The sequence below is a fragment of the Piliocolobus tephrosceles genome, chromosome 9 (assembly GCF_002776525.5).
Source record: "Piliocolobus tephrosceles isolate RC106 chromosome 9, ASM277652v3, whole genome shotgun sequence".
NCBI classification, from domain to species: Eukaryota; Metazoa; Chordata; class Mammalia; order Primates; family Cercopithecidae; genus Piliocolobus; species Piliocolobus tephrosceles.
The window spans coordinates 33,398,008-33,424,568 of record NC_045442.1 but is presented as its reverse complement, the minus strand read 5'-3'; the positions used below and the strand labels follow the sequence as shown (position 1 = coordinate 33,424,568).

Sequence of the window (26,561 nt, the reverse complement as noted above, 5' to 3'; positions counted from 1 at the left end):
AAAGGAAGAACTTGGAGCCCCTATCAGGGTGGAACCCCCTCCTCCCCCCAGAATGTCCCGAGTCCTAGATATCTGTCCCTCACCAAGATGACCACCAAGTCCAGTATGTTCCAGATGCTGCTGAGGTAGCGAAGCCGGTGAATGTGGAGCTCCAGGATTTCTTCCACCACATAGTAGAAGATGAAGACGCAGAAGACGACCTCACAGCCAATAATAAAGAAGTCCCAGTTGCTGACATAGCGGATCAGCTTGACCGTGCGGATTTGCCAGGATGGGATGGCACCTCCTGTAGCTGGAAACTCCACCACCAGCCTATGGGGGGAGGGGGAGACATCTAGTAGAGCCTGGGCGGGGACAGCTCCTCCCACTTCCTCTCCTCTCCACCCCCACCACAGGGTACAAGTTTAGAGAAGGGTCTCATGCACAAGAGACGGGAACCAGGAGCCAGGGAAGGGGGGATGAAGTAGGGAAAGGGGGCTCACCTCAGGACACAGAAAAGATTGATGTTGGCATTGTAGACTGAGAAGTCGATGAACACCACCCGAGTGCCTCTGTCCAGCCACAGCCCCTCCTGAAGGTCCCGGAGAGCCTCTGCACTACCCTGTCGGGATCCTGGAAGGTCCAGGTAGTAGCCACCTCCACTGTAGCTTGTGAGCCTGCCCCAGTGGGAGGAGCCCCCCAACTCATCCTGCGAGTGGTATGTCCACCTGCCACAGAAAATGCCGGCTGAGCCAGCCCAAAAGTTCATCTTCCAAGGCAATGACAATGCTTTATCATTGTCTGGGCTTTACAGGTTTACATATTGTGTGTGTGTGTGTATATATGATATGTGATATATACATATATAGTGTATCATTTATTATTCTGTTTGATACTAACAATCATTTGAGAAGGGAGGGTGACTATTATCCACATTTTGCAGAAGAGAAAACTATGAAAGAGGTTACCAGAATAATGCAGCTATGAATGACAGAACTGAAACTCAAATGCAAATCTGATTTTTCACTATGTCACTCAAAGATTTGGATGACAAAGCCAAGCCCCACTTTTGGCCCACTTTGAATAGTCCCCCTAAGGGAAGCACCTGGACCAGAAGGAAAAGCTCCTTCCAGCTCTGTGACTGCACATCAGGCTCCTTCACCCCATGTTTCTCCATTCTATCCAGTAAACTTTCTATCCTGGGTGTTTATTTCCTCCCTCTTCCATCCTGTCCTGTCCACCCTTTTCTCCTTCTTCCCTAATTCATCATCCATCCTTGACCCCTTGCTGCTCCACGTATCAATCTCAAGTGTTGGGCTTTTCAGTTTCACCCATTCTCTATACCCCTAACCAACTTCTAGGCAAGAAGGGAAGCTTTCCCTGGAAGAACTGCATGCAAGGTAGGACAAGTGTGATTGCGACCTGTGTGTGGGAACAAGTCTGGAGGCTATGGCTGTGTTTGCTAACCTACCTCCTCTGTTCCTGAGTGACACAGACCAAGGTCCCCAAACAGCCACAGCTGGGATTCAGGGAGATGCCCCCTGAAGTCCCCTGAAGTGCTCTCGAGGCTCTTTAAGCCTCAGTGGAAGCGGTTCCCATACCTTGGGATGGTGTCAGGTTTGGAGGGGCAAGCCCTGTGACATTGGTAGGACAGGCTCACTCACGCTGTGCCATTGAGCAGCCCAAAGGGGAGTTGTTCTTCTTTGTCTGGAGAGTAGACATCATAGCAGCTCAGAATGTCCTCCCGGAAGTCTTCATGCACCACGCAGGAGTCATTGCGGACCTTTAGCTGCCGCAGCCTCGGAACCCCCAGCAGCAGGTTCTCGTAGTAGATGAAGGAGTGGGAGCCATGGCCCAGGCTCTGGTTGTTGTACCATTTGGTCCAATATAAACTGTCCAGTAGTGGGCCCTGGGCAAACTGAACCACAAGCTGGCTTGAACCTTACCCAGCCTCCTCCTGACCCCCTACCCTTAGGATAACCTTTGCCCTCATCCTCTGACTCCCCAGCTTGTCTCTAGTCTGCTTTAAAAAAATTATTATTATTATTATTATTATTATTATTATTATTATTATTATTTTAAGGGATGGAGTCTCACTCTGTCACCCAGGCTGGAGTGCAGTGGCATAATCTCGGCTCACTACAACCTCTGCCTCCCGGGTTCAAGCGATTCTTGTGCCTCAGCCTTCCAAGTAGCTGGGATTTCAGGCATGCATCACTACACCCGGCTAATTTTTGTATTTTTAGTAGAGACAGGGTTTCACCATGTTGTCTAGGCTGGTCTTGAACAACTGACCTCAGGTGATTTGCCTCCTTCAGCCTCCCAAAGTGCTGGGATTACAAGCGTGAGCCATCGTGCCTGGCCTGCTTTTTAAAACTCCTCCATTGACCAATGAACTTTGACCAGAGTCTGATCTGAAGTGGCCCTGCTCTTTATTTAAAATTCATTTTGAAGTTCAGCCTTACCTCTGACTCCCGATACTAGTCTAACACCTGGTTTAATTCCCTGATTGCTGTATTAATCAATCCCTTACCCACCTCCACCTGAACTCTAGCCTAACCCAGTATTTCAACCTGGCCCTTTGACTCAGTCTGATCCCTAACTGACCTGATTTCCCAGCATAAGGTCTGATCCATTGTCTAACCTGTGGCCTCACGCCATTGAGAAAGAGAGGGGAGGGGTAGAAAAGATCTTATACTCACATCCCAGAAGTCTGCCATGCTGCTGATGGCCTGAAAGGAGACTCCAGTGTCTGATGCGGTATGTAAGAAGAGCTCAGACATCACTTTGGTGTAGTAATAAGCACTGGAGCTTGTCATTCCATAGGTCACTAGAAAACAACCCAAGAGGCTGTGTCCTTCTCACTGTTCCCCCAGAGGAGACAGGAAAACCCATTGCCCTGGAGCCAGAGATGCTTCCAAGATGGAAGCCCATCCCCCATCTGGACCCATCCCCTAGACTTGGTTAGGAGCCTAAGGGTGGCATGAGGAAGCCAGGAAATGCATGAGGGAAGCGTTGTAGCTACAGTGTCTCCTCTTCTTCCAATTCACCTCAGAAAGACTGAACTCTGCTCAGTAGTTATCTCTTACATTGTCATTATGAAACTACACTTTTCTTTTTCTGAATCAGCTTAACTTCCCAGTTCTTACTCCCCAGAGCCAAGGTATTTCTGCCTTCTGCACTGGGTAGTGATTCCTTTTGTCCTCTTCCAAAAGGTAGTGATGCTTTTGGAAAATGCCCCCAAATTCTAGAGTACTCCCTCTAGAGTTCAAGGCCTTGGCCTTGGCCAAACACCTTACAATAGAGATGTGGTCTCATGGCCCCTGGTGTCAGTGACTGTAGCCATGGGAGTGGCAGGTAGGCACAGCACCTCTGGCCCTGGCATGACTAGTGCAATTGGATGGGCACAGTCATCTCCTGAGAGAGCGACTCAGTGTTCCCAGATCAAAAAAGACCTAGGAACAATTGCCCTGTGATTCTTCCTGTGCATACATTGTGTGCCAGTTAAATTAAAAAAAAGAAAACCGGCCTTTACCCTGAAGAACTTGATCTCCCTCATGCACCCTAACACACTCATCCAGTCCCATGTGCCGGTGGGGCTGTAGGGAGTTCTAAGTTTTGTTTACAAAGCAGGATTCTAAAAGTATAAGCCATTTATTTAATAGATTGTCCCTCAGTTTAAGATAGTTTAATGTTTTCTCATTTTTTAATTCAGGTTATGCATTTGGGGAGGAATACCATGGAAGTGATACTGTGTCTTTCTCAGGCTATGATATCGGGAACTACATATTGCCTGTTTATCTCATTACTAGTGAGGTTAACTTTGATCTTTTGTTAAGGTGGTGTCTGCCCATTTCTTCAACATAAAATTACTATTTTTCTTTCTGTAATTATATGTGTTTTTGTGGGGAGACCCTTTCAAACTGTGTAAATATTCTGTTACTCATCCATCATTCACTTTCACTGAGCATCAATGAATGCTAGTTTTAGCATCCCTTGATGATTTTTGCCTGATTATTACTAATATTGTCAAATGGTGATTTTTTTTTCACTCTTGTTGCCCAGGATGGAGTGCGATGGCGCGATCTCGGCTCAGCACAACCTCCACCTCCTGGGTTCAAGCAATTCTCCTGCCTCTGCTTCCTGAGTAGCTGGGATTCAGGCATGTGTCACCATACTCGGCTAATTTTGTATTTTTAGTAGAGACAGGGTTTCTCCATGTTGGTCAGGCTGGTCTTCAACTCCTGACCTCAGGTGATCCGCCCACCTTGGCCTCCCAAAGTGCTGGAATTACAGGTGTGAGCCATTGTGCCAGCCTCAAATGGCGATTTTTTAAAATTCCACAATTCCTTCTCCATTTATTAGTTGACATTTTCTTCAGAAGAGCTTTCCCTTATTCCTAATTCATGTATTCATGTATGTGTGTGTGTGTATATATATATGTGTGTGTGTGTGCATGTGTATATATATATACACACACTCATGTGTGGAGGATGGGGGAAAGAGAATGAGAAAGGAGAAGCAAGCATGGTAACATGTTCATATATGGGAAATCTGAGTGAAATGTGTGCAGTGTATCAATAATTCTTTGTATTTTTCTTGCAAATTTTCTGTAAGTCTATAATTACATCAAACTCTTTTTTTTTTTTTTTTTTTATACAGAGTTTCACTCTTGTTGCCCAGGCTGGAATACAATGGCATGATCTCGGCTCACCACAACCTCTGCCTCCCAGGTTCAAACGATTCTCCTGCCTCAGCCTCCTGAGTAGCTGGGATTACAGGCATACACCACCACACCCAGCTAATTTTATATTTTTAGTAGAGACGACGTTTCTCCATGTTGGTCTCGAACTCCCGACCTCAGGTGATCTGCCCGCCTCGGCCTCCCAAAGTGCTGGGATTACAGGCATGAGCCACCGCACCCGGCTACATCAAACATTTTAAAAGTAGAATTTGTCAGCCTCTTGTGAGCAATTCCCTTTAAGAATTTTCCTTTTCAGATCCTGGGCCATATTTGCTCCCATTTCCTCATCTGGAAGGAGAATGATCACGGATTGGGCACTAACATTATACTTTTTCAGGGGGGAGAAACAGCAAAGAAGGAAATATTATTATTCACATTTCCCCATTCCACACTGTTAAGTCCAAGACATGGCTTTATTTCTAACTCAAATCTGTGATTACTTGTCGTTAGTTATCGGGACTCAGTTTTTCTGGATCTGGAAAATGGGTTCCCGCTGGAAATCAAACTTCTGTGTGCGGAGAGCCCATCACAGTTACAACTGATAGCAAGCTGAACCTTTCCTAATGAAGTAGGTTGGCTAAATTGTCACATCTTCTGAGTAGCCACTAGGTGGTACTCGTTGCTATAGCTTTTACTCTTTTCCAATTCAGAGAATTAACCTTGCTCTGAATGGCCTGTCAACTATGTATGGATGCCTAATATCTTTGATTATTATACAAGGCAGTAAACATTATGTCTTCTGAGAAAAATGGCTTCATCTGGTAAAATGCCTATTGACAGGCAGAAATGGAGTATTCGTTATTTGTAACTTTTTAAATTGAAGTGCATAGGTACAGAAAAGACCAAGAAGCAACCTTAAAAATTTTCTAAATTAGAATCAAAATTTGGTTTAGTATCTGTTCAACACTCTCTCCCCATACAAACACTCTTTCTCCCTCATTCATTCTTATATCTGTTAATTTTGTACTTCATCCCATGAGATGAGGGGTACTTTCCCACCATTTTATGAAACCCAAACTGAGTATTTCTAATATCCTCGATGTTCATAGTTAGTAACCCATATTATCAGCCTATCAACCTGAATTATTCTAAAAGCACATTTAATATTCATTACACAAACATTATTCAAATTCTACAATGTGTAAAATACCTTGCTAGGTGTCATGGTTTCTTTTATCTTCTCTTTTCCTTTTATTTTTTTGAGACAGGGTCTTGCTGTGTTGCCCAGGCTGGAGTGGGGTGGCACAATCATGGCTCACTGCAGCCTCAACCTCCTGGGGTTAAGTGATCCTCCCATCTCAGCTTCCTGAGTAGCTGGGACCACAAGTGCGTGCCACCACTTCTGACTAATTTTTTTATTTTTTGAAGAGACAAGTTCACACTATGTTGCCCAGGCTGGTCTTGAATTCCTGGGCTCAAGCTGTCCTCATCCTTTAGCCTCCCAAAGTGTTGGAAACATAGGCGTGAGCCAGCATGACCAGCAGTGTCATGGTTTATATCCTTAAAAAGTTCTATTGAGGAAGACATGTCCCAGAATGAACTTGATGTAGCAGAATGAGCATGAGCACTGGAGCCAGACAGATCTAGGTTCAAATTCCAGCTCTGCCACTTACAATATAGACTTGGGCTCTGAGTGTCAGCTTTCTCATCTGTAAAACTGGAAGTATAATACCACTTAGGCAACTCAACGAGTAGTTGAGTGGGTTCCCAATGAGTGTTTGTTGGCTGAACCAACAGTGAAAAAATTAAAAATAACTATAATACTATAATAAAGGGTAGAAATGAAATAAGTGAATCATTCTTTTTTCTTTTTTTTTTTTCCTTCTTTTTTTTTTTTTTTTTGAGATGGAGTCTCACACTGTCACCCAGGCTGGAGTACAGTGACGTGATCTCGGCTCACTGCAACCTCTGCCTCCCAGGTTCAAGCGCTTCGCCTGCCTCAGGCTCCCGAGTAGCTGGGATTACAGGCGCCCGGCACCATGCCTAATTTTTTGTATTTTCAGCAGAGACGGGGGTTTCACTATGTTGGCCAGGCTGGTCTTGAACTCCTGATCTCGTGATCTGCCTGCCTCAGCCTCCCAAAGTGTTGGGATTACAGGCGTGAGCCACTGGGCCAGGGTTTGTTTGTTTTTTTTTTTTTTGAGACGGAATCTCATTCTGTCACCCAGACTGGAGTGCAGTGGCATGATCTCAGCTCACTGCAACCTCTGCCTCCCAGGTTCAAGCAATTCCCCTGCCTCAGCCTCTCAAGTAGCTAGGATTATAGGCACGCACCACCATGCCCAGTTAATTTTTATATTTTTAGTAGAGACGGGGTTTCACCATGTTGGCCAGGCTGGTCTCAAACTCCTGACCTCAAATGATCCACCCGCCTTGGCCTTCCAAAGTGCTGGGATTACAGGTGTGAGCCACCACACCCGGCCAAGTGAATCATTTTCAAACTGAGTAAAGCACTATTATTCCATATTTGACCCATCACAGCAATGTCATCAAAATAGTCAAGGATAATTTATATTTAGAAAATGTTGGAAAGAGGTTGGAATATTCTTTAGTCCAAAGAGAATAATACATTCATACAAGTCTTGGGTAAGAGAAATAAAACCAGTCCTTGGTTGACCTAGCAAGCAAGCACAGTTTACCAGTAAGCCCTCCCTACACAGTATGAGGGTAGAAATGGTGCTGGCAGAACTCAGTCTTTCTAATAAGTCATCCATTAAGAGCATCAGATGGGCATCAGGCATGGAGGCTGCAGGAATCTGAATCTAAAAGCAGGGCAGAGGAAGCCCAGGCTTGTTCATGGGGTGATGATTTGGCTCCTGTGTCTTTCTCCCCTTTTCTTAACCCACTGATGATAAGCAAACTTCAGCATGCATCAGAATCATCTGGAAGGCTTGTTAAAACACAAATTGCTGGCCAAGTACAGGGCTCACTCTTGTAATCCCAGCACTCTGAGAGGCTGACATGGGTGGATCACTTAAGTCCAGGAGTTCAATACCAGCCTGGGCAACATGACAAGATCCTGTTTCTACAAAAAATACATAAATCAGCCGGGCATGGTGGTGTGCACCTGGGGTCCCAGCTACTCGGGAGGCTGAGGTGAGAGGTCAAGGCTGCAGTTAGCCAAGAACATCACAAAAAAACAAAAACAAAAACAAAAAGCCCCTAAAAAACATGGATTGCTGTAGGTTTGGGTGGGGCTCAACAATTTGCATTTCTAATAAGTTCCAAAGTGATACTCGCGGTCATGGGACCACACTTTGAGAACTGCTCCCTTGACCTGTTGCAATCAGACAAGCAATCAATCCCACTTGTCTTCAATAGAGATGTCAAGAAGGCAGGGATTTCCCAGTATCTATTTTGGTGATTCTCAAGATAGAGAGTAGAAAAGAGAAAAAACCTCCCAGAAAAAAACCTCAGAACTTCCCAGGGATTGCAAGATGCTTTTATAAACTACATAGACCACTTAGGACACCTCCTTCCTACTCCAGGGGAAAATCACTGAGTTCACTGCCCACACGAACCACTGGTAGTCATGTAAGGGGATCACATCCCTCGGGTGCATTATTGCAGAAGAAAACTGAAAACAACTTGATGCGTCCGGCACGATGGCTCACACCTGTAATCCCAGCACTTTGAGAGGCCAAGGCGAGTGGATTGCTTGAGACAGAAGTTCGACACCAGCCCGGGCAACATGGCAAAACTCTCTCTCTACTGAAAATACAAAAATTAGGTGTGTTGGCACATACCTGTAGTCCCAGCTATGCGGGGGACTGAGGCAGGAAGATCACCTGAGCCTTAGGAGATGGAGGCTGCAGTGAGTCATGATCATGCCACTGCACTCCAGTATTGGTGAGAGTGAGACCCTATCAAAAAAAAAAAAAGAAAAGAAAGAGAGAGAAAGAGAGAAAAAAAGAAAAAAGAAGAAAAAGAAGAAAGGAAGGAAGGAAGGAAAGAGAAAGGAAGGACGGAAGGAAAGAAAGAAAGAGAGAAAGAAAGAGAAAATAACTTGATGATATTTCCTGGTGTTTTCCTCCCCCTACATCCCCACTAGTTTCTATTCTCTTCAGGTAATAAGTATCATAGTTTGACTCTACAGTCAAGAACCAGCCTGTTTAACTGGAACACCTGGTTCAAAGATTTCTGAATCTGACAGAGGCTCGATGTATCCATTTCATCATCACCCTTCTCCAAATCAGGAGAAAGAAATGACAAGACTAGACACCTATTGCCTCAAAACACATATTATGTGTCCTGTGTTAAGTGCTTGACATGCTTATTTCATTTAATCCTACAATAGCCTTATGCAGTGGGTGCCAATATTATCCATGCTTTCCAGTTTTGGAGAGTTTAAGTAACTTGCCCAAGGAAAACAACTAATGGAGCCAGGATTAAAATGCAAATCTGTCTGCCTCCATAGTAGACCGATTGCGTATCACTCCCAGAATTATCCCAAGAGATAGAAGTTACAGAGGGTGGCCAGGTGCAGTGGCTCATTTCTGTAATCCCAACACTTTAGGAGGCCAAGACCTGAGGAGCACTTGAGCCCAGGAATTCATAGAGCAGCATGGGCAAAACCAGGAGACCTTGTCTCTACAAAAAATTTTTAAAATTAGCCAGGCATGGTGGTGGGCACCTGTGATCCCCGCTACTTGGGAGGCTGAGGTGGGAGGATCGCTTGAGCCCTGGAGGTTGAGGTTGCAGTAAGCAGTGATCATGACACTGCATTCCAGCCTGGGCAACAGAGTCAGACCCTGTCTCAAACAATAAAAAAATAATAAGTTTTAGGGGAGAAACTTAAGCTACATAAAAGGCAGTCCTTCTTCACCACTAGCGCTTTCAATTATGAAATGGGCCACTTCACAAACATCCTTTTCACCACTGGGAGTGTCAGCAAAGGATTGTCAGCTGAGGATCATCTGAGGCTCACATGGAGGGGGTTCTAGGGCTGGCCTTCTCAGCTCCTTCCTGTAAGATACAGTGAAAGAGTGCAATTGCCCTTTGTATTTCATAAGGTAACACTAGACCAGATGGTGGAATGAGTCAGGATTTGACTCAGTATGTCAAATGCCAGTATGTCAATATATCACTACCATTTTGAGGCAGAAATGGGCTCATTCCAGGAGATCTTTGGAGACTGGATGATAACTACATAAGAATGTGTGAAGGGGATTCAGAGACTAGGTGATGGTTTCACGTCAAATATAGAGAGTATCCGTTTTTTTTTTTTTTCTTGGACAGAAATTAAATTCTTCTGCACACACTATATCATGCTTCTTAATCTTGGCCTCAGATCAAATTCACAATTGTTCAATAGTAACAACCACCACCATTATTGATATATTATTCACCAGGCTTTATATACATTTTCTCCCAGGATCCTGAAAAATACCAATAAAATAGGAATTACCATCTCCATTTTATGCAGATAACTCAGATTTAGAATGTTGCTTTTTTTTTTTTTTTTTTTGTTTATTTGAGATAGAGTCTCACTCTTGTTGCCCAGGCTGGAGTGCAATGACACCATCTCGGCTCACTGCAACCTCTGCCTCCCAGGTTCAAGCAATTCTCCTGCCTTAGCCTCCCAAGTAGCTAGGATTATAGGCACGCACCACTACGCCCAGCTAATTTTTGTATTTTTAGTAGAGACGGGCTTCACCATGTTGACCAGGCTAGTCTCAAACTCCTGACCTCAGGTGATCCATCCACTTTGGCCTCCGAAAGTGCCGGGATTACAGGCATGAGTCACTGTGCCAGGCCCCAGAATGGTATTAAATAACTTTTCAAAAGATAATACAGTAAGCAAGTATTAATATAACTTGGATTCAAACTCAAGTCTGCCTTACTCCAAAAACCATGATTTAACCACTATTCTATACTACAGTAACATATCATGCTATCATCCTAACACCCTAAATCCTTCTGATTAAGGATTCTGACTCTCCTTTCAAAATTCCATCCAAATAGTTAGGATTGTGCAAGTCTATAAGATGTCCTTATAAGCAAACTCTGTTTTAAGAGTTTAATATCTGAGTCTGAAGGTGAATTGCAGAAGCACTTGTTAAACTCAAAAGATCACTGTCTTGGAAGAAGTTTCCATTCTGGTATAAAATGAATAACGGTATCTCAATCTGTATCAGGAACTATATTCTGACATAGACAAGTCCCAAGGAAGGAAAAAGTGACATGCACAAAAATGATACCTGGGTTATTTATGATGTCAAAAAAAATTGCAAACAGCCTAAAAATCTTAGAGACAATTATTAAGTAAATTATGAGATCACTGAGTCACTTAATGGAAATGATACAGTCATTAAAATAGTAACGAAAACAATGCAAAATTCTATCCATACAATGATTGTATCCATACAATGAAAATTTTTTAAAAACATACTAAGTGTAAAAACTTGAAGGAAAAACTGACTTTTTAAAAACCAGTGGTATAATAGTTGGATTTTCTTTCTTGTCATTCTCATGGAGTTTAATTAATGCTATAATAATAGTAAAATAATATAAAAATTATAAAATTATTTAAAAATTTTTAGTCTGTGTGTTTCCAAGTTGTAGGCTGAAATTGCCAGGTGCTGGATGCTGTACTGACTTTGCTATTGCTTCATTAAGATCTGTTCCCTCCTCTCCTGGCTAATACCATGATTTTGTTTGAGGTATCACACCTCTCTGAATCATCTCAGATATGTTGGCAGAAGCTAAATCCAACCCTGGCTATAGGACTTGGACAAGCAGTTCAGGTCAGAGCAAATCCGCAAAGACTCCTCTCTTAGCACAATTACAGGTTCAGGGATGACCTTGTAACCCATTTCAGGCCAAGGAGTCATAAAGAGAGATTTCTGGAACCTTTGGGGATCTTCTCTTTTCTACTAGATGTGAATGAGAAAGCCCCAGAAAAGTCAGCCTTAGGATGAAACTGATTGTGCCCCTGGCAAAACTGAGTAACAGAAACAGACAGATACTTGACAATGTCCTTAAGCCACTAGCTTGATCAGCCCTGAACCCTGCCCTTCTTTGAACTTTCGTTACCCAGACAATAAATCCCATTATGGTTTAAGCCAGTTTTCATTGGGTTGTCCTTCATTGTAACATAGTCCTTACTTATATCGCAACCATAACATTTCCAAAAAGGTTGCACTATTACTGAGGAAAAGAGAGCTAGAAAAGAGGGCAGTGAGCCCAGCGCAGTGGCTCACACCTGTAATCTCAGAAATTTGGGAGGCCAAGGTGGAAGGATTGCTTGAGTACAGGAGTTCACCACCACCCTGGGCAACATGGTGAGACCCCATTTCAACAAAAAGAGAAAAAATTAGCTGGATGTGGTGGCACACATCAGTAGACCCAGCTACTCGGGGAGGCTGAGTCAGGAGGGTGCTTGAGCCCAGGAGGCTGAAGCTGCAATGAGCTGTGTATGTGCCACCACACTCCAGTCTGGGTGACAGAACAAGACCCTGTCTCAAACAAAAACCAAACAGCAACAACAACAACAACAACAACAACAAAGAGAGCAATGGATGCCAAAGCCTACAATAATTAAAATACATTCTTATCCTATATTAAAAGGAGCTTGCTGAGCAAGTCAACTGATGATGATATTCTAAAAACATGCCTATCATTAAGTCCTCAGGCTCTTCAAGGTTTATTTCTGGGTAAAGCAAGATCTCTAAAATACCATGAAAAATATATATTACATACACACACATACACACACATACATTTACATATGTGTGTGCAGGCACACACACACACCCCTCACTCCTAAAATTGACCTTATAAAATGAGTATTTAATATGAATTTTAAGAAAGGCAGATATAAAAAAAAGTCAAATGAAAAGTAACTCCAATTTTTATTTTTTACTTTTTTGGAGACAGAGTCTCACTCTGTCGCCCAGGCTGGAGTGCAGTGGCGCAATCTTGGCTCACTGCAGCCTCCACCTCCCAGGTTCAAGCAATTCTCCTGCCTCAGCCTCCCAAACAGCTGGGACTACAGGCATGGGCCACCCCTCCCAACTAATTTTTTGTATTTTTAGTAGAGACAGGGTTTCGCCGTGTTGCCCAGGCTGGTCTCGAACTCCTGAGCTCAGGTAATCTGCCCTCCTTGGCCTCCCAAAGTGCTAGGATTACAGGGGTGAGCCACTGTGCCTGGCCAGAAGCTCCAATTTTTAACATTGCTTTTATCATTTATGATATTCCATACTCCTTATATAAAAACCAACAAGACCAATTGTTCCCAGAGGTAGCACCTCCTTATTAACTGGTGTGCTTTTTTCTTACTCAGCAATGAGAACTATGAAACCTACTTGTGTTTTCTTCTTTGCTTTGGCCACTAGGAACCTCAGGCTTTGTTATCATTTGCAGTACTCTTGTTTAATCTTGAGTGTTCTGGCACACGTTTTTTTCCTCTCCTAACTTTTTCCCACTTCTTTTGCTAAGTAGGTTTTATTGTAGTTCTAACAGGCTATATTTCACTGTATCTGCACTTTTTAACATAAGCTCTAATCCCTTTTAGACATAGGTGGGGCATAAATGTATTGTTACTGAAGAAGTATGACTAATAATTATTATTAATCATTAACATCATGAGCTTGGGTAATAACCAAATTTTATCCACTCCTATGTTTACAGTAGAGACTGAATATTTTTGTGCTTTCTTTTGAACTGCTGGAAGACCTGCCCAGCTCAGAGCAATAAGAAGTCACCAGTGCTGACTTCAGTCAGCAACTTTGTACCTCTCCTTTCCCAGGTGATTGCCATATATAGGCCATCGTATGCTACTGAGCTTCTTCCCTGCCCCTAATATGTGATATGTGATGGAACATAGTTGTCCTTTTCCAACAATACTCTCCTTGGGAAGGAATGGGATCTCTTCCCTCAACTTATTGACAAAGAATATTGGAGGGCTGGGGTGCATCTGCCAGCAAGTGTATATAGTCCCTTTATGTGTCTATACTAGTGGCACACATAAAGGAACTATTATATATACACTTTTTTTTGACACTCAAAAGTCAACTGCTCCTTCCTAAGCTAGATAGCTCTGAAGAGAAGCAGTAAGGATGCTTCTCTAGAAATCTGGGGATGTCTTCCACTCATAATCCCTCCCTTGACAGTCATTGTTCAGATAGAGCCTCCACTGTTCCGTCAATCCTCCAACTGTTGAAGAGTTGGAAGTTCCTTGGGCCCTTATCAGTTCTCTAAATTTATCCTGCCGCTCCTCTGATGGCCTCTTCTGAGCCCCTCATCCCGTATCTTGCTGAGAAGTTCTCTGAAACATCTCTATCTGTATCTTGGCACACTAGATCCAGTTTGGCTCTGATCATATAAATAATTTGGGGTGAGGAGAGGTCTGTGGTCATCCCTACAGGGTTGTTCACTTTCTTGTGAAATACAATACAATGTCATGAAATGATCCCTTCTTATGCCTCCTCAACAGCCTCTGGTAATAGTTTCACAATAGCTTAGCTATGCACTTTAATATCCACATCCACTCCTGTTAGAAAAGAATCACCTCTCATCCAACTTCCTAATGATTTTGTCTCCAGGGGATTTTTCAATTAATGCCTTGATTTCTCCAGGTTCCATTAACTGTTGTTTCACCCAGCAGCAAACTATGGGCAAGATTCCTCCTCACCTTAACTGGCACAGACTGCTAGTTATTCCCCAGTACCTTTCCCCTCTTTTTACATAATAATGCAATTATATTTGGAGCACGTTGCTGTCCCACTAAACACCACATCACCCAGCCTACCTTAGAAGCTAGGCTTGGTGACCATTTAATTAAGTTCCGGCCAGTGAAATGTGAGTGGAGTGATATACTTCCGCTTACAACTTCTGGCTCATGTCCTTAAAGGAAGGAACATGCCTTTCCTTTTTACTTTCCTCCTTCTTGCTAGCCGAAGTATGGACAGAAGAGCAGCAGCTGAAGCATAAGATAGAAGCCATGTGTTGAGGGCTGGGTACAGTGGCTCGCACCTGTAATCCCAGCACTTTGGGAGGCTCAGGCAGGAGGATCACTCGAGGTCAGGAGTTCAAGATCAGCCTGACCAACATGGTGAAACACCATCTCTACTAAAAATACAAAAATTAAGCCAGGCAAGGTGGCATGCACCTGTAATCCCAGCTACTCAGGAGGCTGAGGGAGGAGAATCGCTTGAGCCCATGAAGCAGAGATTGCAGTGAACTGAGATCACACCACTGTACTCAAGCCTGGGCAACAGAGTGAGACTCCATCTCAAAAAACAAACAAACAAACAAACAAACAAAGGAAGCCATGTGTTGAGGATGACAAAGTAGAAAGGTAGAAGGAGTCTGGGCTCCATGTCACTTGTGAAGCTCCACATTAGTCCAGGGCTTCTTATGGCCCAGACTATTATGTGAGAAAGAAATGGACTTCAATCTTATTTAAGCCACTGTTATTTTGTTCTTGTTCTTGCAGCTAAATCAATATCCCAACATATACTTGTATGAATATACCCATGCTAGATGGATATTTTCTAAAAGAAGTCTTTCCAAGAAAATTCACATAAAAATTTGGGGCTTTTTGCTGTTAGAGGGAAAAAACATAGAGCTGATGTCAACAAACAGCACAAACTTTCTATCCTAATAAAGTCAAGTCTAATCAGATTTCTTGGTTAAAACCATTTACTGGGTACACAGACCTTTATTCCTTTTGGAGTAGAAAGTTCCCTCCTGAAAAAAAAAAGTCTTTTATTGTTCTCTTCCTCCTCCTCCCCTCCTCCTTCCTCCTCTTGTGCAATTCCTCCTTCTGTTATCTTTGCTACTATCCCACCACACATTCTGGTGAACGTTACTGGGTCATTCCAAGGTGGATTCCAAATACTTCATGTGTCTTAAGACAGAGAGTAGGCAGGGTAGGAACGTGGAAATGAGGGAAGGCTTAGAACCTCAGGGTATGCACTGAAGGTTGTTGAAACCGTGCATTTCGGATCAGTGTGTCTACAGAGACTACAACTGAGAGAACTAGATTCACTCACGTCTGCTTCAGTAATGAAGTCTATGAGCATTATTAAGCTTTTTATGGCTTAGGTTCGGAAGATTGTGGTTCTAGAGAACCTATGACACATGGCCAGTTTCATCTTAGGAAATTAGATTCAGAGCCAAAAGGTTTTATGAGTTGCTGTTGAAGGAAAAACAATCAGACTGAGGATGATTACTCCGGAAAAACGGAAATGAATCCAAGACCTTGTTAGTGATCCCCCTGAAGTTTCTAGTAACTCTGAGATCTTAGCCCAGCTGGAAGAATAGACCTATACTACTTGTCCATGCTGAATCAATATAATAGATTCTCTCAGGGAATGGAACACTGAAATCAGATACCTAGAAGGCTGGAGATAGGAGTAGGAGCCAGGGCATAAGGCGATGAAACAAGGAGGCTGCTGGAACTTCCCTGTTCTATTCCATTCTGAATGCAGAATCAAGAGAAAACAAAGCAATTGATTCTTATGGATTCAGTATGGCTTTAGTTGATGGCTTGCAAATTCTCATGTGGTGTCAGAACTGCGTAAAGAGTTTACGAAGGCAGCAATCAAATCAGAGAGTCAACAGTCCTGTGGAAGATGAAGAGTCTTCTCTAGAGTCATCCTGGAAAAATACTGCCCCCTAGATAGCATTGCTTCTGTGTGGCCCAGAAACCTCGAGACATAGCATGAACTTCAGTTAATGTCATAAAAGATAAGGTAAGACTTCTGTAGCTATGGTCTCTGTGAAGAAGGGCACACTGTTTCAAAAGAGCTGAAGACACCAACTGTAGTAAAACATAAAAGGCCTGTCTTGATATAGGGATTTTTCTGGCTGATGAGACAGCGGTGATTCCACATGCTCCTGTAGAAGGTAACAGAGGAAGAGTTGCACTTGCTCTTACAGTGCTTCTTTGAGCTAGTTTGCTCAAGATTTCCCAGAAACTGGTCATTTTGGAAAAACTAAAGCTACAGAGAGTATACTAGTGCTGAGACCCGGAGACTTTTTGCTGCCTAAATCTAGCTGAGCCAAAAAAAAAAAAAAAAATGTATTTAGTGCTAGAAACCATAAGAGTGGCCCTTGTTAAAAGGTGCCCAAGCTGGAGTCTTTGAACATATGGACCCAGAGAAGATGGCAAACCAGGCAGGAAAAACCTAGTGATTACATATATAAGGGGTCACCCCAATTGGATTGCCAATTTCATACACTGTCTTAACAAATGATAAGGGAGCAGTAACTAAATTAATAGAGTTGGTAACAAGTGATTTTACTACATAGAAGTCCTGGCTTTTACCTGTAATTGTGCAGTATAAGCTACCTGGATCAATAAGATTCTGTAAGGATTACGGGATAATCAACACCATGACCGAATCATATGTTTATCCAATGCCAATAATCGATTCTCTCTGGAGTTACTGGGCCTACCCTCAACATTTTGAGGAGTGCAAACAGTTTTCATTTATTTGAGTTATATCTATCTACCCTCAATAGACCCAGTAACTCCAGAGAGAATTGATTATTGGCATTGGTTCAATAACCAATCAATAACTCATCATTGTTTCATGAAGTGTTGCAAAATAAAGGCCATCCAAGAAGACTCTACGCAGACAGCGTTGGTCACCCCAGAGAGATACATCACCTTCTTTACCAAGGGCTTTCTCACTCGGTACACAGCAGGAGGCTCTCAAATGGTTCCATATAAAGGGAAATCATATTTAAGTAGTTAATAGTTGCTTGATTTATAAACAATTTTTATATATGTAATTTTTTCATGTTAATAATAGAGATGGGGTTTCTATGTTGCCCAGGCTGGTCTTAAACTCCTGGACACAAGCAATCCTCCCACAGACTGCTGGGATTACAGGCATGAAACACCATGCCTTGCCTGTAAATAATTTAAACAGAAACTATGTTATAACCACTTGGAAGGTCATGAACTTCCTAAAAACACCTTTATCAAACTTTTCCTGGGGTTCAAGAACCAAAAGTGGAAAATGTGATTCCCTGGAGTTCCCAGGAGGAAGAGCCCTTAAAAAAAAAAATCTCAAGAAGCCATAGGCTTGTGTGTCTGGAACAGGAAGACATGGAAAAGCCTATGAGACAGAGGACCAGGGAGAAAAGAGGAGGAGTCAAAAGCTGTGGGCAGAGGTCGGGGAGAAGAAAGCAAAGCGGACCAGTGCCTGGGGAGAGAGAAGAGAGACGAGGAAGCAGGCACGGGGAGAGCCAGTCCAGGACCCAGAAGTATCCAGCAAGAAGCACTGTTCCTGATCCTGGGCTTCGCTGCAAGCTGGCAGGGACTTAGAGTTATTCTGAAGTGTGATTTATCTTTCACAAAGTGCAGCCAGAGCACCTCCTTCACTGACTTTATTGCCATTATAGCCATCAGCACTTTAGGGGAGCCTCCTACACTACGTTTATCACAATCAGCGGACATTCCATCTCACAGACTGCATTGCTGTTGACTTTACACATCCTTCTAGTGTAAACCAACAGGAGCTTCTTTATCTAAAATTCATGTATATTTATATGTGTCTAGAAAACAGTTGAAATGAGCCGGGTGCACTGGGTCGCCTGTAATCCCAGCACTTTGGGAGGCTGAGGTGGGTGGATCACCCGAGATCAGGAGTTTGAGACCAGCCTGGCCAACATGGTGAAACCCCATCTCTACTAAAAATACAAAAATTAGCCAGACGTGTTGGCGTGAGCCTGTAGTTTCAGCTACTCCAGAGGCCAAGGCACAAAAGAAAGAAGGGAAGGAAGGAAGGAAGGAAGGAAGGGAGGGAGGGAGGGAGGGAGGGAGGGAGGGGAAGGGAAGGGAAGGGAAGAAGGAAGGAAGGAAGAAAGGAAGGAAGGGAGGGAGAGAGAAAACAGTTGAAATGATTATATACCAAACTAGGAACAGTGATTACTGGGAGGGATTTTTTATTTTGTTTTATTTTACTTTACTTTAAGCTCTGGGGTACATGTGCAGAACGTGCAGGTTTGTTACATAGGTATACATGTGCCATGGTGGTTTGCTGCACCTATCGACTTGTCATCTAGGTTTTAAGACCTGCGTGCATTAGATATTTGTCCTAATCCTCTCCCTCCCCTTGTCCCCCACCCCACCGACAGGCCCCAGGGTGTGTGTGTTGTTCCCCTCCCTGTGTCCATGTGTTCTCATTGTTCAACCCCCACTTATGAGTGAGAACATGTGATGCTTGGTTTTCTGTTCCTGTGTTAGTTTGCTGAGAATGAAGAGGGATTTTTACATTCTTTATGTTATCTGACTTTTTAAAAACAAGGACTATGTATTAGGTAAAAATTTAATAAATATATTCCCAGTGTGATTTTCTTTGGAGGGGAAAGGGGGTAGAATTATGTTGTAATGAAATGAGAAGAAATACTGGGCCGGGCGCGGTGGCTCAAGCCTGCAATCCCAGCACTTTGGGAGGCCGAGACGGGTGGATCACGAGGTCAGGAGATTGAGACCATCCTGGCTAACACGGTGAAACCCCATTTCTACTAAAAAAATACAAAAAAAACTAGCCGGGCGTTGTGGCGGGCACCTGTAGTCCCAGTTACTCGGGAGGCTGAGGCAGGAGAATGGAATGGCGTAAACCCAGGAGGCGGAGCTTGCAGTGAGCTGAGATCCGGCCACTGCACTCCGGCCTGGGCGACAGAGCGAGACTCCGTCTCAAAAAAAAAAAAAAAAAAAAAAAAGAAATACTGGTTTACACCTTTTTCCTCTTACTTGCCCTTTGAGACTCTGACTGTGGCAAAACTCTTTCATATTCATAGCCTGAGGCGTTAGTTGGCTGGTGCTACCTCCTCTATCCCCTGCCTCCTCCAGGCTCGCAGCCAGCACTATTAAAACTAACAAGCAAGCAAGCAAGCAAATGGCAATGACTTTGGGCCTCCCTGGCAATGACTTAAAAACAGTTTTAGCACTGTTAAAATAAGTAAGCAAGCAAATGGCGATGTGGGCTTCCCCAGACATGAATGGTACCTGTCTCTGAGACCTTCAAGATTTCCCAGATCTCCCTGCCCACTTTGTCTCCCAGTTCTTACCATGGTCCCAGTGCACCCTCCACTGTAGCGCTCATCACACTCTATGTCACTGTTTGTTTACATGTCAACCTTTCTTACTCCTTGAAGGCAGAAGATGTGTCTCAGGTATTTCTTTCTTTTTTCTTTTTTCTTTTCTTTTTTTTTTTTTGAGACAGAGTCTTGCTCTTATTGCTCAGGCTGGCGTGCAATGGCACGATTTCGGCTCATTGCAAACTCTGTCTCCCGGGTTCAAGCAATTCTCCTGCCTCAGCCTCCCAAGTAGCTAGGATTACGGGCATGTGCCACCACGCCTGGCTAATTTTGTATTTTTAGTAGAGACAGGGTTTCTCCATGTTGATCAGGCTGGTCTCAAACTCCCGACCTCAGGTGATATGCCCGCCTTGGCCTCCCAAAATGCTGAGCACAGGCGTGAGTCACCTTGCCCGGCCTTGTCTCAGGTATTTCAAAACCCTCAGCACTTGGCCTAGGGCCTGGCACATAGTAGGACTTCATAAATGTTTGAATGAATGAATGTGTGAATATCCAGGATCTCAAACTTAGTTTCAGCATTTTGCTAATGAGCTCTCTTTGTCTCATCTGTTTTTTTCCTCCATGCTATGAAATAATCTAATTCGACCAGCTTAGACGCAGTCTCTGAGCCAGTGGTTTACACACATTTTGTTCTCAGAACCCCTTTGTAACTCTTCAACATTTTGAGGACTGCAAACAGTTTTCATTTATTTGGGTTATATCTATCAATCATTACCTTATAAAAGTTAAAACTGGTCAGACATAGTGGTTCATGCCTGTAATCCCAGCACTTTGGGAAGTCAAGGCAGGTGCATAGCTTGAGCTCAGGAGTTCAAGTCCAGCCTGGGTAACATGGTAAAACCCCAAAAATACAAAAAATAAGCTGGGTGTGGTGGCACGTGCCTATAGTCCCAGCTACTTGGGAGGCTGAGGTGGAAGGATCCCCTGAGCCTGGGAGGCAGTGGCTGCAGTGAGCCAAGATCACCCCCCTACACTCCAGCCTGGGTGACAGAGCAAGATTCTGTCTCAAAAAAATAAAAATAAAATAAAACTCAGGAAAAATGTAAATATGTATTAATTCATTCATTTGAAAGTGATAACAATCCCAATACATGTAAACACAAATAGCACATTTTTTTAAAATACTATATTTTTTCAAACAAACCCCCCAAAAATTTGGCCGAGCACGGTGGCTCACACCTATAATCCCAGCACTTTGGGAGGATCACTTGCGTTCAGGAGTTCAAGACCAGCCTGGGTTGGCCGGGCGCGGTGGCTCACGCCTGTAATCCCAGCACTTTGGGAGGCCGAAGTGGGCGGATCACGAGGTCAGTAGATCGAGACCATCCTGGCTAGCACGGTGAAACCCTGTCTCTGCTAAAAATACAAAAAATTACCCTGGCGTGGTGGCGGGTGCCTGTAGTCCCAGCTACTCAGGAGGCTGAGACAGGAGAATGGCATGAACCTGGGAGGCGGAGCTTGCAGTGAGCCGAGATCGCGCCACTGCACTCCAGCCTGGGCGACGAGCAAGACTCCATCTCAAAAAAAAAAAAAAAAAAAAAGACCAGTCTGGGCAACATAATGAGACCCTGTCTTTATAAAAAATCAAAAATTAAGTGGGTGTGGTGGCACATGCCTGTAGTCCCAGTTGCTTGGGAGGCTGAGGTGGAAGGATTGCTTGAGCCCAAGAGGTCAAGGGTACAGTGAGCCCTGAGGGCAGCACTGTACTCAGCCTCAGTGACAGGGTGAGACCCTGTCTCAAAACAAACAAACAAAGAAAAATTTTAATGGAATTGTTTTCTAAGTTGGCAAGTCTCCTAATGTCTGGCTTAATACAAGACAGCTGTATTCGCATAGCTGCTTCTGCACAATCTGTTGCAATATGTTATTTTGGTTGAAATATATGAAGAAAATATGACCTTAAGCAAATATGTTTTGGGGTAAGAGAGAACCTCATAAACCCCTTGAAAGGGTCTCAGGAAACCCTAGGGGTCCTCAGAGGACACTTTTGAAAAAGATTGCTCTGGCCAGGCACAGTGCCTCATGCCTGTAATCCCATCACTTCAGGAGGCTGAGGTGGGCAGATCACCTGAGGTCAGGAGTTCGAGACCAGCCTGGCCAACATGGTGAAATCCCATCTCTATTTAAAAAAACAAAACTTAGCCGGACGTGGTGGTGCACACCTGTAATCCCAGCTACTCCAGAGACTGAGGCAGGAGAATCACTTGAACCTGGGAGGTAGTGGTTGCAGTAAGCCAAGATTGCACCACCGCACTCCAGCCTGGGCGACACAGCAAGACTCTGTCTAAAAAAAAAAAAAGAAAAGAAAAAGAAAAAAGAAAAAGAAAAAGAAAAGATTGCCCTCATTCCTTATTTTTGTTTGTAGAACCTCTGCCCAGTCTGGAAGTTCTGTCTGAACTTAAAATCTCAGCAATCCGGCTGGGCGCGGTGGCTCAAGCCTGTAATCCCAGCACTTTGGGAGGCCGAGACGGGCGGATCATGAGGTCAGGAGATCGAGACCATCCTGGCTAACACGGTGAAACCCCGTCTCTACTAAAAAATACAAAAAAAAAACTAGCCGGGCGTGGTGGCGGCGCCTGTAGTCCCAGTTACTTGGGAGGCTGAGGCAGGAGAATGGCGTAAACCCGGGAGGCAGAGCTTGCAGTGAGCTGAGATCCGGCCACTGCACTCCAGCCTGGGCGACAGAGCAAGACTCTGTCTCAAAAAAAAAAAAAAAATCTCAGCAATCCTGCTGCCACCACCCAATAACATAATTGTCAATATCCTTATAATCCCCTAACTCCCCTACCTGTGTACCTTATTTCATAGTTTTCAAAGAGTTTTCCTATGTAATGTCTCCCAGTTGCCTATCAGACATGTCTGCTGATTCCATCTTACTCATGAACAAAATTTCCTATGAATTATGAAGTTCAGAGTGTACATGATTTGCTCAGGGCAAGAGGCAGAGCTAGGGCTCAAACTCACACCTTGTAATACGAGTTATATGCTCTTTTGCTAGCCACTTGCATTAGCAGTACTGCATCCTGGCCTCATCTACAACAATCCAGAGTAATGAAATGTTTTTCTCTCTCTCTCTCTATTTTTTTTTTTTTTTTTTTTTTGAGATGGAATCTCACTCTGTCGCCCAGGCTGAGTACAGTGGTGCGATCTCGGTTCACTGCAACGTCCACCTCGGGGGTTCAAGCGATTCTCCTGCCTCAGCCTCCCGAGTAGCTGGGATTACAGGCACACAGCACCGTGCCCAGCTGGTTTTTGTCTTTTTAGTAGAGATGGGGTTTCACCATGTTGCCCAGACTGGTCTTGAATTCCTGACCTCAGGTGATCCACCTGCCTTAGCCTCCCAAAGTTTTGGGATTACAGGCGTGAGCCATTGAGCCTGGCTGAGATGTATTTCAATATTTTCCTAATTTATATCTTGATGGGGAATGACAACTAATATTTATTAAAAGCCTATTATATTCCAAGCACTGTACTACTAAATACGTAATTTGTTTTCCACCAACCTCACAAAAGCAGATGTTATTCTCACTTGAGGAATCAAGGTTCAGAAAGATTTAAGTATCTTGACCTATTTGCCAAAGATGCGTGGCTAATAACTGGTAGTACCATCATTTGGATCAGACCACCTTATTCCAGGTCACACACTCTTTCCGTTACGCAACTGTGCCTTCACTAAAATTGTGGTTCTATATCGCAAAGTATCTTCTCACATCATTACAGCCACCCAGGGACTCAGCCACAGACACTTTCTGAACCTCCAATATATTTCTGCTCCTTTCTTTGTTGATTCTAGAAATACTGTCAAGCTTTCTTGACAAGCTCACTTCAACCTCTCCTATTAGTGCAATTCCACCAATCTATGGATAGAACCTTGAAATCCACTAAAAGAAAGCAGAGTAAAGAGAGGCATGCATTTCTTTAAAACTAGTGATGGATTAAGAGCATCCAATTGGTATTAATTGGCATGTAGCCATTAGGCATTAAAGGTTGAGGGTCTCTGCCCTCCTCCCCAGCTCCATGGTGATCAGACCCAGCCATTTCCTGGCTTAGAGCCTCTCCTATACAGGGCCAGTCCCAGGTGCACCTTTGAGATAACAATAATGTCTCCTAAAACAAACAGCCATTATTTCTACACAAAGACCTTCAATGTTTCCTCCATCAACAAAAGGCTACAGCCATCCCTCCAAGAAGACAAAGGGCTGGAAGCCTTTTCATAAATATCATGATGATGGTGTGGGCCCAGTGGGAAGGGCGAGCCAGGAAGATTATTCTCCAGCACTTTCTCTGCTGAGGAATAGCTGGGACAGGACTGACTCCATCCCTCAGAAAGAGCTATGAGTGACTAATCATTCCTGAACTATTCATAATGACAATAATAACATTTCCCTAATCTGCAGAAAGAAAGTAAAAATATTGAGCCATTACAGGATTGCCGTCAGGATAAAATGAGATAATACGTGTGAAATCTCTGTGTAAGGTTTGAAGGATTGCACAATTGACATTATTATTATTATCAGACAATTGATGGGTCACCCATATTGCCTGCATGAAAAAGATAGCTGTGTTTTAGACAGATGAGATTCCAAATAGTCTTGGTTTCTAGGTCCACCAGTTCCTAGAATAAAGCATAAGGGAGAAGAAACATGGTCAGTATGGCTGACCATGATAGTCTACTAGGGCTTGTCCCCTGTCAAATTGCTGTGCAGGTGATGGCTAACTTTGTTGGCTATTCTTTCCACTCCCAAGAGCCCAGATCCTGGAAATGAGGTCACTGATGGTTGATTCCCCACCTAGGGTCTAATGGTCTAAGTTCCCCACTTTCCCTTCCCTCTTTTGTCCCCCTGAAAACATCTCTCATGCAATTTACACAAAAATAATTACATATTATAAATTAAAGCATGAGAAAAGTGTCCAACCTCATTGGTAATAAAAGGCAAGTAAATTAATGTGAGTTGTACCATCTTATACCTATTTAATAATAAAAATTATAAATGAGAACCTCCAATTTTGATGAGGTTGTGACAAAATTGATGTGATCTTATAGCAGTAGTGGCATAATAAATTTGTATAATCCCTTACAGAGGTAAAATGACAACCATAGCAAATACTAAGGAGGTATTTCTATCTTTTGGCCTCGTTTAATCTCTCTCCTTAGCAATTCCAAAGGAAATAATTTAACAAAAGTGGGGAAAAAAAAGCTGCAGCTATAGATACATTTACCCATGATAAGCAAATACAGAAACAACCAGAGAAATGTTTTAGATAATTGTTGTGTGACTGTAGTCCTTAAAATAAAAATACAAAAACTGGCTGGGCATGGTAGCTCATGCCTGTAATTCCAGCACTTTGGGAAACCAAGGCAGGGGACGACTTGAGCTCAGCAGTTGAAGATCAGCCTAGAAAGCACAGCAACACACCATCTCTATAAAAAATTTAAAAATTAGCAGGGTGTGGTGGTGTGCACCTATAGTCCCAGCTACTTGGGAGGTTGAAGTGGTAGGATTGTTTGAGCCCAGGAGGTTGAGGCTGTAGTAAGCTGAAATCATGCCACTGCACTCCAGCCTGGGCAACAGAGTGAGAACTTGTCTCAAAAATAAAAAAGAAAAGAAAGAAAGAAGGAAAGATGGAAAGAAGGAAGGAAAGATGGAAGGAAGGAAGGAAGGAAGGAAGGAAGGAAGGAAGGAAGGAAGGAAGGAAGGAAAGAAAGAAAGAAAGAAAGAAAGAAAGAAAGAAAGAAAGAAAGAAAGAAAGAAAGAAAGAAAGAAAGAAAGAAAGAAAAAAAAAGACAGAAGAGAAGGGAAGGGAAGGGAAGAAATATGAAAACTACTTAGAGGCCAGGCACAGTGGCTCACACCTGTAATCCTAGCACTTTGGAAGGCTTGAGCCCAGGAGTTCAAGACCAGACTGGGCAACATGGGGAAACCCTGTCTCTATGAAAAATACAAAAATTAGCCAGGTGTGATGGTGCATGCCTGTAGACTCAGTTACTTTTAGGGCTGAGGTGGGAGGCTCACCTGAGCCTGAGAGCTTGAGGCTGGAGTGAGCTGAGATTACACCACTGCATACCAGCCTTAGCAGCAGAGCAAGGCCCTGCCTCAAAACAACAACAACAACAACAACAAAAACAAAAACTATGATGGCTCATCCCTGTAATCTCAACAATTTGGGAGGCCGAGGTGGGCTGATCCCTTGAGATCAGGAGTTCCAGACCAGCCTGGGCAACGTGGTGAAACCCCGTCTCTACTAAAAACACAAAAATCAGCTGGGCATGGTGGCGGGTACCTGTAGTCCCAGCTACTCGGGAGGCTGAGGCAGGACACTGCACTCCAGCCCGGGTGAAAGAACCAGACTCTGTCTCAAAAAAAAAAAAAAAACTACTTAGAAATATGATGAAATGTTATGAATGAAAGTATACAATATAATACAACTAGGTAAGAATGTATGCATAAACACTGGTAATATGAAAAATGAAAAATTCTTTAATACAGTGGTCACGAACTATATTTTAAAATATTCTTTAATATTTTTATATCATCTTTTGAATACAGCAATAAAAAGAAAGAATAGTAGTTAGCTAGTAGAATCTCTCAATACTCTGATTCTATTAGGGTAGGGCACAGAGTGGTCCTTGCTAAGATGATGATGGGTGTTAGTAAATTTATGAGCAATACATTTCCAGGTAGAGAGACCATAGTAGACTCCAGTGGTTAAAAACCTCGGAATTCGGCCGGGCGCGGTGGCTCAAGCCTGTAATCCCAGCACTTTGGGAGGCCGAGAC

The 26,561-nt window shown here is 43.4% G+C and overlaps 1 protein-coding gene across 2 annotated transcripts in view; it reads right to left on the bottom strand.

Moving 5' to 3' along the window:
• Positions 1-26,561, bottom strand: part of PKD2L1 (polycystin 2 like 1, transient receptor potential cation channel) — a 42,765-nt gene that overhangs the window by 8,445 nt on the left and 7,759 nt on the right. For both annotated transcript variants that reach the window (XM_023206425.3, XM_023206426.3), the window contains exons 3-6: positions 2,682-2,809; positions 1,644-1,897; positions 483-707; positions 84-312 (exon numbers count right to left, since the gene is read on the bottom strand). In XM_023206425.3, coding sequence (XP_023062193.2) covers positions 84-312; positions 483-707; positions 1,644-1,897; positions 2,682-2,809 — 836 coding nt within the window. The remainder of the gene's footprint in view (positions 1-83; positions 313-482; positions 708-1,643; positions 1,898-2,681; positions 2,810-26,561) is intronic.